This window comes from Chiroxiphia lanceolata, chromosome 1, assembly GCF_009829145.1.
Source record: "Chiroxiphia lanceolata isolate bChiLan1 chromosome 1, bChiLan1.pri, whole genome shotgun sequence".
NCBI lineage: Eukaryota > Metazoa > Chordata > Aves > Passeriformes > Pipridae > Chiroxiphia > Chiroxiphia lanceolata.
Window position 1 is genome coordinate 7964502 of NC_045637.1, and position 15922 is coordinate 7980423.

At 37.0% G+C, this 15922-nt stretch overlaps 1 protein-coding gene across 5 annotated transcripts in view; it reads left to right on the forward strand.

Moving 5' to 3' along the window:
* Positions 1-15922, forward strand: part of ZFAT (zinc finger and AT-hook domain containing) — a 128327-nt gene that overhangs the window by 93301 nt on the left and 19104 nt on the right. For 4 of the 5 annotated variants that reach the window (XM_032700986.1, XM_032700977.1, XM_032701003.1 and 1 more), the window contains 5 exons: positions 1858-1945; positions 5786-5935; positions 7833-8006; positions 10801-10889; positions 13368-13506. In XM_032700986.1, the coding sequence (XP_032556877.1) occupies positions 1858-1945; positions 5786-5935; positions 7833-8006; positions 10801-10889; positions 13368-13506 (640 nt within the window). Of the gene's footprint in view, positions 1-1857; positions 1946-5785; positions 5936-7832; positions 8007-10800; positions 10890-13367; positions 13507-15086; positions 15240-15922 lie in introns of all 5 variants that reach the window. The other variant, XR_004359426.1, reaches the window with a different exon arrangement.

Below are 15922 nucleotides of genomic sequence, written 5' to 3' on the forward strand. Positions count from 1 at the left end.
CTGAAATCATTGGTAGCAGATTTTGGTTATATCATTTGAGAGACCCTAATTCTGCAAATGAACAGCTCTTCTTCAAGGTTTAGACAGCATTGTAGGCTCCTTGAATCTCTTCTTCCAAAAAAAGAGATAATGTTCTCTGTTATTCCTCTTTTTTTTAACCTGGGTTTCTCAGGGCTCCAAATGATGACAGCCCCAACTCCATCAAAGCAGGCAGGATACTGCCCTCGGGATGGTAATCCTTTAATAGCTGTTATCCCCTGTCCCCGGTGCAGAGTTTCTCTCAGGAGCAAATGATCTAACAGCTCAGACGGGATTCTCCTTGTGACTCCCATTGCCATATTAATGGCAGTGAGAGCTCCATATCCCATATCCTAGTGTCGTGGAAGTATTTATTGCTATTTTAGCCCATGAGTTCTAGAGCTACTTCTGGGTTTGGCTCGTAGGTGCTTCGACATAGGGATTTCTTTTTCCGAGGTACATAATACACTGAGTGCAAATGCCTGTGTATATTCCAGTGCCTTGGAAACCCATCAGTTTTGCTTTTCTTTTAAGAGACATGTCCATTTATAGCTGTGTAATGACAGCATCTAGAAGTAATGACCTCCTTGTACATTTTTCCTCACTGTTCAGAGATGCTCTTTGGTCTAAGGTCAGAAACTGGTAGAGTCCAGGACCCTTATTCTCCTGTTACCTCCAAATTTTTCTCTCATGACACAGGGGTCTGTCTTTTTGATCAGTAATCTTCCTTCCATGCTCTTCAAGAAGTACTTCTGCTCTCCTCAAATAAGTAGTGAAATATCTGTTCTGTAGCTTCAGCTTACCAGAGACCTCTGGTAGTTTGGTAGGTGCACTTCTCCCACGAGGTAATGTGTTATCTGGTTATCTGCCCAGCTGTCAGGACTAAGTAGGCTTCCCTCCATCTGTGGTTTTGATGATCCACTCATATGTTAATCCCCTCAGTGCAGAGGTGGCTGGATGATCCATTCATTTGATTGAGCATCCAGTCTGTTGTCTCAGATGGTGCTTCTGGAAAAATCAACCTCTTCAATTTATTTAATAAGTGGTAAGGTTTATTTCAAATTGGATAATTTAGCAGTTAATGGAGAAAAGTCCTACATTTGTATGTAGAGTTAGACGCATTTGTAAAAACAGGAAAATTGCAATTAGACTAAAATTGCGTATAGGAAGAAATTCAGTCAAAATTCTCCAGTTAAACTTGATTGATGGTGTTAAATCTGTTAAAACATCAATGACACTGAGAAAATCCAGAGTAGTCTGTAAGTTTTTAAATCAAAATAATAGAAAAAGACTTTATTGGTAATACATCAAATGCCGAATATTCATAAAGTAGTTAGAAATGTAGACACTGAATAAGTAATGGCATCTGTCATTGCTAACTTTGCTGCTCCATTTCAGGCCATTTTGTAAATCCATATAGTGGTGCATGTCTTCAGAATAATAAGATCTGATCCTTAGGTTTCACAAGAGTGGACTTGTGGAAAAAAAAATAAAGAAAAAACCCTGAATATTACTGCTCATATCAAATACGTTTTCTTCTGTTATGTGACTTGATCTTTTAACTTTTGATTCTCTACAGAGTCAGTCAGAGGATAATACTTACATTTATGGTGCATATTCTCGTCTGCTGTAACTTGGAGCCCTTCATTCATGAGGATTAATGATGCTTAGAGTACTTTAATATTTCTCCTTCACTTATTTCGCTATAAATAGCTTCATTTTTTCCTTAAAAACTGAACCTTCAATTATAACTTTGTTGAGAACCATGTATTACTGAATAATGACTAAAGTGATTATACCGGTGGACTGATCATGCAACCTCTTTCTTTCTCACTTAAGGATAAAAAGAGTTATTCCTGTCCTGTGTGTGAGAAGTCATTTTCTGAAGATCGACTTATAAAATCTCACATCAAGACAAATCACCCTGGTAAGGAAAAAATCAAGGGAAATTTCTCAGTCTATTTCAATAAATGGATAAAGGTTTAGAGTGAACAGTGTAATGTAATTATATTCCTAAGAAATAGAAGAGTCTATGTCTAATTTAACTGATTTAGAGTAAAAATTGTGTTGGGTTTGCAGATGTTAGAATTTAAAGTGAAAAATGTTACTGTTTGAGAGTGTGTGTTGTGGAGTATGTCAGGTAATTGTGCTAAGAAATCTGACTTCATCTGACAAAGAGCTCATTTCCAAAAGAAAACCTAAGTGAATTCAGATTAAGCATTGGGAAGTTTGGAATCAGGCATATAGACATCCTGTAACAACCCAGGAGACATAAAATTCCCGTTGACCTTACATGAACGGACAGGAATGCATTTAGTGCACAATATTTGTCTGTAGGTGACTGATGTGAATGCAGAGCTGACTCTGTGTGCTCAGGTCCTGTGGGGCTGGGCTGTACCTCCAGGGCCAGATAAGTCTCCATCAGGGCTCCTGCTAGAACCAGCTGGGATGTAGTGTGGCCAGTACTAAGCTGGAGCTGTCAAGCCTGGCTGGATCCAGCCAGCCACTGCAGCCCATCCAAACTCTGTTTGTTCCTTGCATTCTGGTGCCCTGATTTATCAGTGCAAGCACAACATAACAGGAATGTGGAAAGTCAATGTGCCGTGCCCGAGTAAACAATCCTTTCTCAGATCTTGGGAATCCAGTGCCAAAGTGCTGGTGCAGGGACTGATTTAAATCTGGCTGATGTGAACTCGGCAGAACCACATTGGTGTGTCCCTGATTTCCTCCTCAGTAACTGTGTTATGTTGGATAGAAAGACCCACTGCTACTGCAGAGAAAGAAGAGGTGACAGCATTTGCCAACACACTTTAATTAACTCATCTACAGTGTTACTTATCACCTGACATAATTTGATATTAAAAAAGAAAATACCATGCTCAAACTGAGTTTGGGGAAGGAAAAATCCTGTTAAAAGGATGTAACTTTTCTTGCCTTTGCCAGAAGTACAACGTAATAGGTAAAGCAGTAGTTTCTTATCTTTCTACTGCCACTAGATAGTGCTAGACCCGTGTTTTAAACAATTTCCTTCACTTTAATTTCAGGCTAACTCCCACTTCAGCTCTTTAGTTACTAAACCTCTTTATTTGCAGACCACTCCACAGCAGTGTGGTTGGAGGGCGTTGTCGGACGTCAGCGGACATGTCTGATGCAGCAAATTGAGATGAGAAAAGGCCTCTGAGCTATACTGTAGTCAGGAGGTATATCACCAGTAAGCATAGAAATAGAATCTCAAGAGCTGTGCCTATTAAGCCTTTGTGCTGCCTCAGCCAGGGAGCATAGGAGACCTCCCTAAATAACAGGATGTGTGGACTAGCAGGACATTATGTACTGTGCCTTACAGGTTCCCATTAGCCTGCACTGGTCCATTTTCTGCTGAATTCTGTGTATGCTGTGTCTGAGGTCCAGAAATACTCTGTAGCCCTGAAATACAAAACTCATGCATTTAAATATTTTGGAAGAATTCATTTGGTATCTGATTCCCTCTAAAAATATAGTGTAAATTTTTTGATCCAAGTGGGTTGTTTTGAACTCTGTGTTATAACAGAAGTAAGGTTAAAAAAGAAAATCTCCACAGCCTATTATTTTGTGTCCTCATTTTTCATTCATGTATCATAGGCAAATAGATCTTAAAGGCAAAATAGCAGATTTATCAGATATATCTCCATGGTACTGAATAAATACTACATCTAAGATATGCCTATGCAGTAGTTATGCAACAACCCTGTTTTAATATATGGATGAGAATTAGCACACAAATCTTTTTTTCTTTGAATTCTCTTCTTGTAATCAGGAGGAAATCCTTTATTTGTACAAACTGCTTAATTACAGGCCAAATAAATGTGAGGGGTCTGATGGTACAAGCTATTAAATACTGCAGTGGAACGAGTGCAATCGTTTTCAAAAATGTAATTGAAAAAGTATTAAGATGAAAGAAAAAATGGGTGCTGTTAAAATGAATTGAATTTAAAATGACATATCAAAAATTAATTTAAACTGACACCCTTTTGTATTTATCATTAAAATGCTATTTTTAGAACTCCCCTTTCCTTCCTTTCTTAGTATCATTCAGCATTAACCCTCCCTTGTCTCTTCTGTCCCATCAAGTAGAAAGTATGAAATCAAACAGCACTCCTTCCTCTTCTACATTTGCAGAGGAGTTGAATTTTGGTCCCATAAAGGGAAAATCTCTGTAGACCTTGGCAGAGCCGTATTTCAAACCACAGAGATAAGAGCTTGGCTTTATTGCCCAAAGATTAGAGTACTCAGCAGTGAAGGAGGAGAATTGGATTCTGGTCCCAGCTCTCAGAATTATCTACCTTTCATCCTCTGACTGATTTAATATGATATTTCTTAATAGTTCTGAGACATGAGAGGCACCAGCTTTCATAGATCCCCACTGAGCAGACATCCTAGGCTGCAGTCATCAATGAAGGATCTAAGCCATGGAAGGCAGATGCAGGTTCAGACTTGTGTCTGTATTTTTCTTTTTTGAGTACTTTACAGCTTATCTCTGCTCGGTTCATGGACTTTTGTAGTTACCTTTTGAGGTTGTTTTCCTTGGGCATATGAGTTCAGGCAGGATTTTTGATTCCATTCTGGGGCCGATCATCAGGAGACTAGGTATGAGAGTTCATTTTTGGTAAAAATCTAATTTTAGACAGTAACTTCCAAATTCATAAGATCTGGGACATAATAAGTCACCAGTTTTCCTATATTAATGTTTAGATTGCATGAATACTGTACTTTCATTAAGTCAGGAGACAGCATTTCATTCATCTGACTTCATTGAGCAATTTGATTTACTTTTTTAAAGCATTTGGCAGTGTTTTCATTATGCATGTTTGGGACACTTTAATTTAAACTTAATTATTTTGAGCTTTCTCAATGTGACAACCAAAACATTAGATCATATATGAAGGAAAAGCTTAGAGTTGTGTTTAGCCTGAATAAGCAAAGGCCAGGAGAGAAATCTTAATTACTGTCTTCTGCAATCTAATTAAAAAGAAGACAGAGCCAGAATCTTCTTAAAGCTGTACAGTGAAGGGATGTGAGTTGAAGGAAGGAGATTCTGATTAGAATTAGGAAAATAATTTTGACTGTTAAGGTGCTTAAACACTGGAATGGGCCAAGAGAGGCTGTAGAATCTGTACCCTTGGATATGTTCAGAACAGGACTGGATATAACCCCAAGCAACTTACTGTAACTTTGAAGTTAGAACTCTAAAGTTGACCCTGTTTGGAGCAGGTGACCTTAAAGGTTCCTTCCAATCACATTTATTCCATGAGTGGTTTTTCCTTTAAAGTACCTGATTATCAGCATTCTGATCATTATAGCTGTGGTTGAAGTAAATTGTCTTCAGATCCTTGACATCTGGAAATCTGGGGTGAAATCTTGAATACGACTTTTGAAAATATTGAAGAAAAAAGTGCCAGTTAATTTATGAGGAAGGTTCATAGTCGGAAAATTATTTCTAAGCCAGTGGTGCAACTACATTTTTTTTAATATTTAAAATGTTATTTTTTTTTTTAAAACAGGCAGTGAGGACAGTGAGTTTGCAGATCAGAAGAGAAAGGACAGAGCATCCTAGGAGACCTGAAGGAAAAAAGGTCCTTGTGCTCTTTGCCCAAGTCCATTCTGAGTGGCAGTAAGGGAAATAGAGCTTTTAAAAAGTTGTAGTGATTCAGGATCTAGCTCTTCAATATTATTTAGAGAACAAATTCCCTCATATACTTCTGATTCTTATTACCTTTTGCATTTCTCTCAGAGGTTTCAATGAATACTATTTCTGAGATTCTTGGCAGAAGAGTTCAGCTGAAAGGACTTATTGGAAAACGAGCTGTGAAATGCCCCTACTGTGATTTTTATTTTATGAAGAATGGATCAGACCTTCAACGTCATATTTGGGCTCATGAAGGTAAAACTCTAGGTTTAAGCTTTTGGGCATATAATGAGTCTCATATTCCACTGAAGCTTCGCTGACGTAAAAGAAAGGATTCAGATTTATTTCTATACCTGACTCAAACACTTTAAGCCACATTAGAGGTTAATTAATTAGTTTAATGCCTTCTGGACCACATATGAAACTGCATACTCATAACGTGAATAGACAGCTTAAATGTTTTATGAAATTAATAATATTCTCATGCAATTTTTTCCAAATTCATTAATGAACATCTACAAAGTAGTTTTTCTCTATCTTCTTATGAGTCACTGCTGCTCCTTTGACATTCGCCCAAAATACATGGTCTGGAAATCCATTAGTAAAACAATTGGAATCCAGTGGCTTTGATGTATACATATAAATTCTGTATTTTAATTAAATCATGCAGATCATGACAGCTAACTGACACAGACACACACATCGATCAAAAACTCATAAGATAATGCTGATCACACCTCTGACTTTTTAGGGAGAAATTCAGTAATGTGGCAACACTGGTTAAAAATCCCTTGAACTTAAAAATCTCTGCCCAGTGTGTGTATTTTTATAATATGTTGAAGACCTATGTTTATGTATGAAGACCTATTATGTTTATAATCCTGTGTGTACCCAGTCTGTGTATTTTTATAATATGTTGAAGACCACTTATGTGGTCTTTAGTCACGTTAATAATTTATGGAACAGATTGCCTATGCTTTTGGATTCTTTAGCCAGCCCACTGCATGAAGAGGATAATGGGATTTGGTACTCTCAAACTGCTGTCTTGGTTCCACAGTGTTTGTTCCTCTATAGGCAGTTCAGCATATTTGTTTGAAGGATTTAACTGTGAGTTTACCTGCCTGTGTACCGTAGCAGGGTCCTCTCCAATGACCTTTATTTCATTAAGAATTTGGGTAATACAGAATGTAGGTTAGGGCAATTCCTTGTGTATTCCATAGACAGAGTTTTTGTATTCTGACAGGAAAACTTGGAACCCATCTCATCTGACTGTCGGGAGAAGGAGGTGAATAGAAATTTACTCCCGAATCAAAGTGTGCAATCAAGCCTGCTTAAAGCAGACTATAATTCCTCATGCTTGTAAATCTAGTTTTAAGGTCACAAATATCAATCTAAAACTGGCAGAGCCTCATGAAACTGTTGAACTGCTCTGCCAGTTCAGATTTATTTGACTTTTCTTTGAAGGATTTACTTTGTTCTTATAGAACTTCTGTTAAATGACATTCTGGGTGTCTCTCTGTGTGCTTTGGACAGTTTGAGAGAAGATGCAATTTTAAGTGCTTGCATCTTGTTGAGGGATACCTGATAAGATGCACTTGCTTAAGGGATACCACTGCATGAGACATTAGCAAGTCTGATATTAATTAACAATAAAACACAGCTTCACACATTTAACTTCTGCTAACAAACTAAGTACCTAATGAAACAGTCCTCTTTAAAACAGCTTTCTTCATTGTTTATTGGACTAAACAGAGAATGGTGGTGATCTGAAGACTCTTAGTGGGACATAAATACACCAACTAGGCATCAATTCAGGCAGTCTGGATTCTACTTCTAAATGAAGGATAGACACAGCAAAGCCCAAATATTAGTGTTTGCTTGACTAAACTTAGTACTGGCTTCAGTAGGGCAATATTTGATTCTAAAAGAACTCTTCCTTTCTCTGAGCAAGTTAAGTGATGCTGTCAAGAGCTTGGTATCGTTTACACAGAAGCTGTAGATGAAATTTGTTAAATGTGGATATCCAAATTTTGAAATGGTGACCTCGTTGTTGATGTTGCTCACGTGATGTGAAATTTCTTTCAAGGAAATGTCCACCCTCTTGTCGAAGGGTACAGCCTGGTTGTTTCATGGTACATTCTTTCGTGTTTAGGTGTCAAACCCTTCAAGTGCTCTCTCTGTGAGTACGCCACGCGCAGCAAGAGTAACTTGAAAGCCCACATGAATCGTCACAGCACCGAGAAAACACACCTCTGTGATATGTGTGGGAAAAAGTTCAAATCAAAAGGCACTTTGAAGAGCCATAAACTCCTTCATACTGCTGATGGTAGGTGGATGTTTATTAGATTTATTTTAAGACATTATATACTGGCTGTACTACAGGGCCTTATTAACAAATGTTTTTGAGTTGAACACCAAGTGTGATTTACAAGTTTTGTTTATTTCCGGGAGACACCATTTGGGAAACAATTCAAAACTTTGCAAAATTAATTTCTGTGAAAGACAGACGGATGTCTCTGAAATACTTGGTTTTTTTCTTAAATTTCTGTTGGCTTTATATCCCTTCATGTTCTTAGAGAGAATTTTTATTTCAACAGAAATTTGAAAATACAAATAGTTCTGTGGCTCAGTCCCTTACTACTTCTTCTGTGAGAACATTGTTAGGATTCTCTTGTCAAATCCAGCAGCCCAGTAGACTCAGGGCCTGTGTCCCCATGTGTAATCAGCCAGTGACAAGCCTGGGCATGTATTCTCTACAGTCTCACATGCAGCACATCGTTTGGCCTGTAATTTTAATATTTCTGTGATGATAACTGAAAAAAGTAAGATGCACATCCAGAAAATATCATATTTTGTGTCTAAATTTAGAACACAACAATACCTTATTCTTATGTGATTGTCAAATTGAAGTAAATGATTTAGCAGATAAGTTTTACAGACCTTCATTATGATTTGATCTTCATTGCTCACCTAACTGTGTGAAAACTCATTCTACTCTTTATTGACCATTTAATTTAAATTATTTTTTTAAAAGCTACATATTCATTAGCATTGTCCTTTCCCAGAAAGTGCACAGTGCTCTGTTACATCTTTAGAATGTATGTGAGGTTTCTGTGTAAGAGATACTTATTTATACTTATATATGTATGTATAAGTGAAACAGACAATCCCTTTTGCATCAACAAATACATGTTACAGGAAGCACATAGTTATTGTTTTATTAGCAAAGTTACTGCAGAATTACCATAAGTTAATAAATGGCTCATTATTCAAAAAGTACTTTTGAGTATTTTGAAATAACTTGGTCAGTAACAAGCAGGTGTGGCACATAACGTCTAAACTTTGTATGCAAGAATCAAGATTTTACTTATCAAATGCAGTCCTCAGCTGATTCCTGGCTGTGAGAAGGAGGCAGGTTGTTGTATTTGAATGAAAAGGAAATTTCAAGCACGATCAGACTACAAAAAAAAAAAATAAAAAGGTCTCTTTCTGTAAAAAAAATCACTGCATGGTATTAAATTTCAAAACCTTTCTGTTTTGTTTTCACCATCTGGCGTGTTCAAATAGTGAAATTCAGCAATGAAAGCTGAATTTGTTTTCACCTGTTCTACCTCTTGGACAAAATGTGTATGTGTGTAAGTAATTGGTGCAATTCAGCTGAGGCCGCTTTGAAATTTGGCGCTGTCAAGAGTAACACTGTGGTCGAGCAGGAGCTCATCGTGTCTGGATTTGGTTTTATAGGAGCGAAGGTGGTTTTAAATGTTTAATTGCATGCAAGGAATGATGTTCTCTTATAAATTACTGCTAGGTCAGGCTGAAACCCTGAACCAGGAATATGGTGTTTGTGGTTTGTCAAGGGACTTTCAGCCTCTTTAATGCTGACAGTTTCTCTTTGCCCAGTGTCCCTTTCCATAGTGACAGCACTGCAGAAGTTCTTACCAGCACACGTCTTGTGTTCTTCAGTTACTTCAGAAATAAATGAATTTGAAAGATGTCTCGCTGTTTATGAGTCTTGTCTTCCTGACTTATGAATCCAGGCAATTTTTGTTCAAATACCAGCCCTGCAAGGTCAGTTTAACCAGTGGAATATAAAGCAGTTTTCTGTCTGATTTATTCTTCTCCCGAAGACAGGCTTCTCAAGAGTGACATGATAGAAAACAATTCTGTAGTCTAGGGTTGTTACTGTTGCGGTTAGAAATAAAACAGAATAAATAAATAAACCAGTTTTTCATTATTTTATTTAGATACCAGAAAACATCTTAAAGATTTTTTAGCTGTGTTTTATAGAAACTTTCACACTTAGTATAAAATGCTTATAATTTTTTCAGCAAGATCCAGAATCTAAAGAAACCCAGTCTTTTTATGATAATAGAGAATATTCTCTATTTTACTTCTTCATTGTTCATCTTGGCTTTTTTGCTTTTGGAGTAGTTTTCAGCATATTCTTATTCCACATCAGCCAAATGCAGTTTGCCAGACAGGGTGTTTAATTCAGGAATGAAGTCCTTCTGTAATTAATACACCTTCTAATTTGACTGGAGGTAACAGGACTAATAGAATCTTAAAGGCAAAATATGGAGAAAGGGAGTGTGAGACCCAGAAAATAAAAGGAAGGAAATTCTGTTAATTTAAAATATAATGGAAAAAAAAAATTTGTGAGAGAGAATGCTTTGAAGAGAAAATGCATTTGAATCGTAACCATTCAGTGCTTGGGACAGAAGTAGCTAAAACCGTGTAAACATGATCAAACATCTGTGTTTCAAGGATTTCCAAATGTACTTTACAAACAGCAAAGTAACTGTGCCTGCAGTTGTAAATAATGGATTTTTTTCTTCTATTTAGACTGCACTATAACAATTCTCTTTCTTCTTTCCCAAGTGACTATTCCAGGGGAATCTAGATTATTTAATGCTTATAATTTAAAGATGACACTCAAGCCTTTTTTCTTCCGTTCTCTGGTCTTAGCTTTATTTAACCAGAATTTTGCAAAGTGCCAGACTTCTTGTATTGTTCATTGTTCATTCTTAGCATTTTGGAATTCATCTTTATGAGATAATAGAACCAGTATTTTTCTGAACTTAAATAGGAAAAAAATATTCCATTTTCTATCCCCATTTCAGGAAAGCAGTTTAAATGTACAGTGTGTGACTATACAGCTGCCCAAAAACCACAGCTCCTACGTCATATGGAACAACATGTCTCTTTCAAGGTAAGGAAACAAAAACCATGATTATTTAAATCATACTTAAAGTGGTTAAGAAATACATGAAAGTTTCGACAACAGTTTAAAACTGGCACATTTTCCTGTTTGGTGACAATTAATGGTACATGAACATTTTAATATTTTGGAAATTTTAACTTTGTATTCAGACTTTTGAGATAGGGTTATTTTGTCCATGGACAATTTGTAATTAGTATCTTTACCTCACAAAAATATCTGTAAGTTGCAATATAAACCAAACATTATTGGGTTTTTTTGATGGTCAGTCCTTGAGAGAACAAATCTAATACATACCTTAAAATGTTCTAGTGAGATAGGAAAGCAAATCCCATACATCACTGTTCATTTCTCACTTTATTTTTCTCTGAAAGTTTGCCAGTCTTTTGTACTATAGATGAGTTTATATACTCGAAAATTGAAGAGAATTAATTTTAAAACACGCCTTTTATCTGAAATATGTCTTGGAAAGAGTTTTGAAGATTGTTAATGTCTCTAGGAAGTATTTAAATTAGAGATATGGTTTATTTTAATAAACTGTAGAATGGTTTTATTTCTAGATTTCGTGTTGGTTCTCACTGTGATAAGTCTTGATGTAATGAATTGTGAAATGTTATATTCAGTAACTAGAAATTATACTAGTTTATTTTCCCGAAAAAACCAGTGTTTTATATTTATGAAAATATACACTTTAATGTAATGCTTTATCTTGGCAATAAGCATATTTCTTATTGAAAACATCATACTGTTTTCATGTGCAACATCTTGCATTATCTGACGGATCATTTTGCTTCTAGAAAGAGTACACTGCAGCCATTCTTAGTAAGCACCATAAAGCAGAAAGGAAAGCAGTCTTTTCGATGATGATTTAGATTTTGGAGGACGAGGTATTTAAGAAAATGAAACAAGTTGTCTAAAGAGATGATACATTTTGAACAAATAATTTTTCTTTCTTAAGTATGTGGTTTTACTCTGGACTTATCTTTCGAAAAGGATTTTTTGTAAATGAAAATACATAATTTTCCTTTTTGATGGCTAAAGTGATGAATGTGCTCGTAGTGCAGTTCTTGAAATACAACTGATTCTGACCTCAAGATCAACCTGCACATAAGTGTAGCAATTCAAGGCATTGTCAAGAGAACTGCAAAACACTGAAGTTGATCAGTCATTAGTATTTATTTAAAGGAGTTCAAAACCTTTTTGTTAGTAATGTGTTCCTTCATTCTAGGACAGATGTTTGCATGCTTATCAGACTCAGAGAAATGTCACTACTTACATGACCTAATGATCCTTTAATCTATCATATTTCCCAGATCCATGGATTTGCAATCCTGCTATCCAATAGCAAGTATTATACACGACTTGCAAGAATCTCGAGAGTGGTACAAGAACACAACAGTGTGTCTGGATTATTTTCTTGAAAAAACAGCAGTTTCAGCAATAGAAAAGCAGAGTACCCCTCTCTGTGAAATTGCATAGCTGAATGTCACAGTACCCTCTGAAGTGTAGGGCTAAGGGAGCCTGAACATCACTTTTCTTCCTTATTTTTGCTGTTTGGAGCCTGAAGGAAGGTCATGAGCAGCAAGCTTTGGGGAGTGTTCTGGTCAATGGACCCTGACTGCAGATATTTCCCTGCTTTAAATTCATCTTCTGTAAACATTTATGTACCAACCATTTTCTGCTGACTAACTTTAGGTGGCCCTGTTTGCTGAGCGTGAAACATTTTCCATCCCATTCTGAGGTACTTGACTTTTCCCTGAGGACTTTGGTCCTTTTCCAGGACCCTGATGGTTATGGCAAACTTCCTGTAACTGTGATATATCTCAGTCAGGAAGTTATTCTCAAAGGTTAACTTCAGTCACAAGTGCTTTTTTTTTTCCCTGTCCTTTTTGCTTTAGAAATGTCTCTCCCTGTCAGCTGAAGGGAGACATGTGTTCTTAAAAATGAATTAATTTAATTCCCAAAATTAACCCACCAAATGGTGAGAGGAATGTAAGTGCCAGTGAAAGGGAAGCAGCTGGGAGCATGCTGGAGAGAGAAGGAAAGGAAAGAGGTGAGCCCTGCCAGGTACAGTTGCCTGTTAAATTAGGTTAGCTGTCATTTGTACCTTCAGTTATTTGAGCTGTCTTGCTCCCCCTTTTCAGACCAAAGCTCATAGCAACTGAGGAATTTCCTTGTAGTAGAAAATCTCCGCGTGGTCAGACCTGTGATCTTCAATTATGAAAACACAGTTTACTGAATTACAAAAAATAATGTTGAAAATACTCAGTGTCTCGCACGTAATAAAAGATACCAGATTTTAGGTAATGTTTGGTTTCAACTTCCATTTATATTGAATTTTGGAAGGTGTCCTTGTAAGGTGCCTAAACCAGAAATGAATATGGTTTCTTGGGATCAAAACATTGCAGCTTAGACCTGTATCCTGAAGAGGTGAGGAGATCAGTCTAACATCTTCATTTTTACTTACAGCCCTTCCGATGTGCACATTGCCACTATTCCTGCAATATATCTGGTTCCCTGAAGAGGCATTATAACAGGAAGCATCCTAATGAAGAGTATGTAAATGTAGGGTCTGGGGAGCCTGCAGCCGAAGCCCTTATCCAACAAGGTACATCTTCACCATATAAAATTGTTACTTTTTTTTTTAAGCAAACTTGGTGTAAAGATAAGCTTTTGTGCAATATGCATTCCTCAGTTTATTAGGTGTTATATGATAAACCATTGCTACTTCTTTGCAATTCTGAAATGGCCACCCTTTACCCTTCATTCAGTGTCCTTTGTTCTTGGTTTTTAAGAGAGTGTGAACCAAAGTTTTGTTTGACCTTGCCTGTACTATTCATTGTTTCATACATTTATCATTTACACTTGTTTGTCTCTTTCTGTAAGTAAAGTATCACTGTCTGTTTGAATGAATGATAAATTTCTGTGACAGTTCTGCAAGGCTGAACTGAAGGTAAGGATGAGCAAGTGTAAGGAAAGAGTCTGAAGAGTAAAATGGCAGCAAATTATTCCTCCACTAGTAAAACCTGGGGACAAAAAGAGTTCTGGTAAAACTGGTTGTGAATTGTGTTTTTCCCTATTTTTTAATAGAAACTACCAGCAGTTTCATAATATCTTTTGGAATCTTCAGAGTTTTTGGTTTTGTTGAAGTGAAACAGAGACCAAAATAATGCCATTGTGTTAGATGAATTAAACATAATTTTTCTAATATGACATTATTAATAGATGGTATTTCCAAGTCATCTAAGATAGAACATTAATTTATTGAAGGCATTAATCCATGTTAAAATACTGAAGTCATGGCACAGAGAAAGATACTCAGTCTGAGATTCTTCCTATAAACTTGCCCTATAATGGAAAAATACATAACTACATTGAGGAATTTGAGCCTGTGTTATATTATATGACATTTCTTTGTTTCCTTTTTGTCAAAAACCAACCAACCAAACAAAAATAATTTAAAAAGTAAATCTCTCTCTATAAATTTCAGAGTAAGAATGCACAGTATAATTTTAGGATTATTTTCACAGACAATGAAAGCTGACAGGGAACCTGCAGTTGTTTTAAAGAAGTAATATTGACTTGGTCAGTGCTCAGAGCCTCTATTCTGTGGTCACCCTGGTGCAGGAAGAACTGTGCACTATGGGGAGCTTTATTTAACTTTCCAAATATCTGAGCACTCCAAGGAATTATTTATTCATAGCCACTCTTAAGAATAGGGGCCCGAGGATGAATTCTGTTAACATAAATTAGGGATCATACTTGCAATGTTTTGAACAAATAAAATTATTCATATCCTAATTAAGCTTTCCTTCCGCTTTGGGAGCCAGATAAATGCATTTCTGGAAGTAATTCTTTTCCACTGAAACAAAAGAACTGAAATGTTTTTGAAAATGCAGTAGTCTTACAATGAAGAAATTAGAGTGAGATGAGAGAGAAGAGCCTTTAATTTTTTCTGTAGTGGGCATCGTTTTTCCACCACATTGGAACATTGGGCAATGATTAAGAGGATGAAATTTAACAAGTCCAAATGCCAGATTCTACACCTAGGACAGAATTATGTGTGGCACAAGTCTAAGTGGGGAGAGGAGTGGATGGAGATCAGCCCTGCAGACACAGGATCACAGAATGGGTCAGGTTGAAAGGGACCACAGTGGGTCATCTGGTCCAACTATCCTGCTCAAGCAGGGTCATCCTAGAGCATATGGCACAAGATTGCATCCAGAAGGATGTGAAGGTCCCTGACTGCATCCAGAGGGAAACAAAGCTGATGAAATGGCTGGAAGACATGTCCTGTGAGGAGCAGCTGAGGGCTCTGAGCTTGTCTAGTTTGGAGAAAAGGTAGATGGCTGAGGGGTGACCTCGTTGCTCTCTATGACTTCCTAAGGAGGCAAAGGGAAGAGAGAGGTGATGAGCTCTTCTCCCTGGTTTCCAGTGACAGGATGCATTGTAATGGTTCAAAACCATGCCTGGGAGTCTTAGACTGGACATTAGGAAGCATTTCTTTACTGAGAGGGTGGTCAAACAGCTGAACAAGCTTCCTAGAGAGGTGTTGATGCACCAAGCCTGTCAGTGTTTAAGAGTCATCTGGACAATGCCCTTAGCAACACTCTTTAGCTTTTGGTCAGCCCTCAATCCATCAGGCTGGATGGTTGTTGTAGGTCTCTTGAACCAAAATAGCCTATTCTGTTCTTTCTGTCTGACTTTGCATCCCTCTTTCTCTTCCCTTCCTTACACATCATTTATACTTCCTGTGCTGCCCGTAGTGCTTTGCCTGTTTTCCACATGTTCACCTCATTTGAGGAGCTTTAGAGCAGTAACAGGGCATCGAATCCATGTAGGAGCTATAAAGTCAGTGTCTCTTCTCAGGACTCTGCTATGAAGAAAGCCATGTTAATAGGTGCAGTTTTCCCACATTCAGCTTCCTTTTCCAACTCAATTTCCTTCTCTGTGATGGATCACATATATCTTGCACATGGGCTCAAAATAAGACCAGAGATTTCTTAGCATGCTGTAGAAAATTC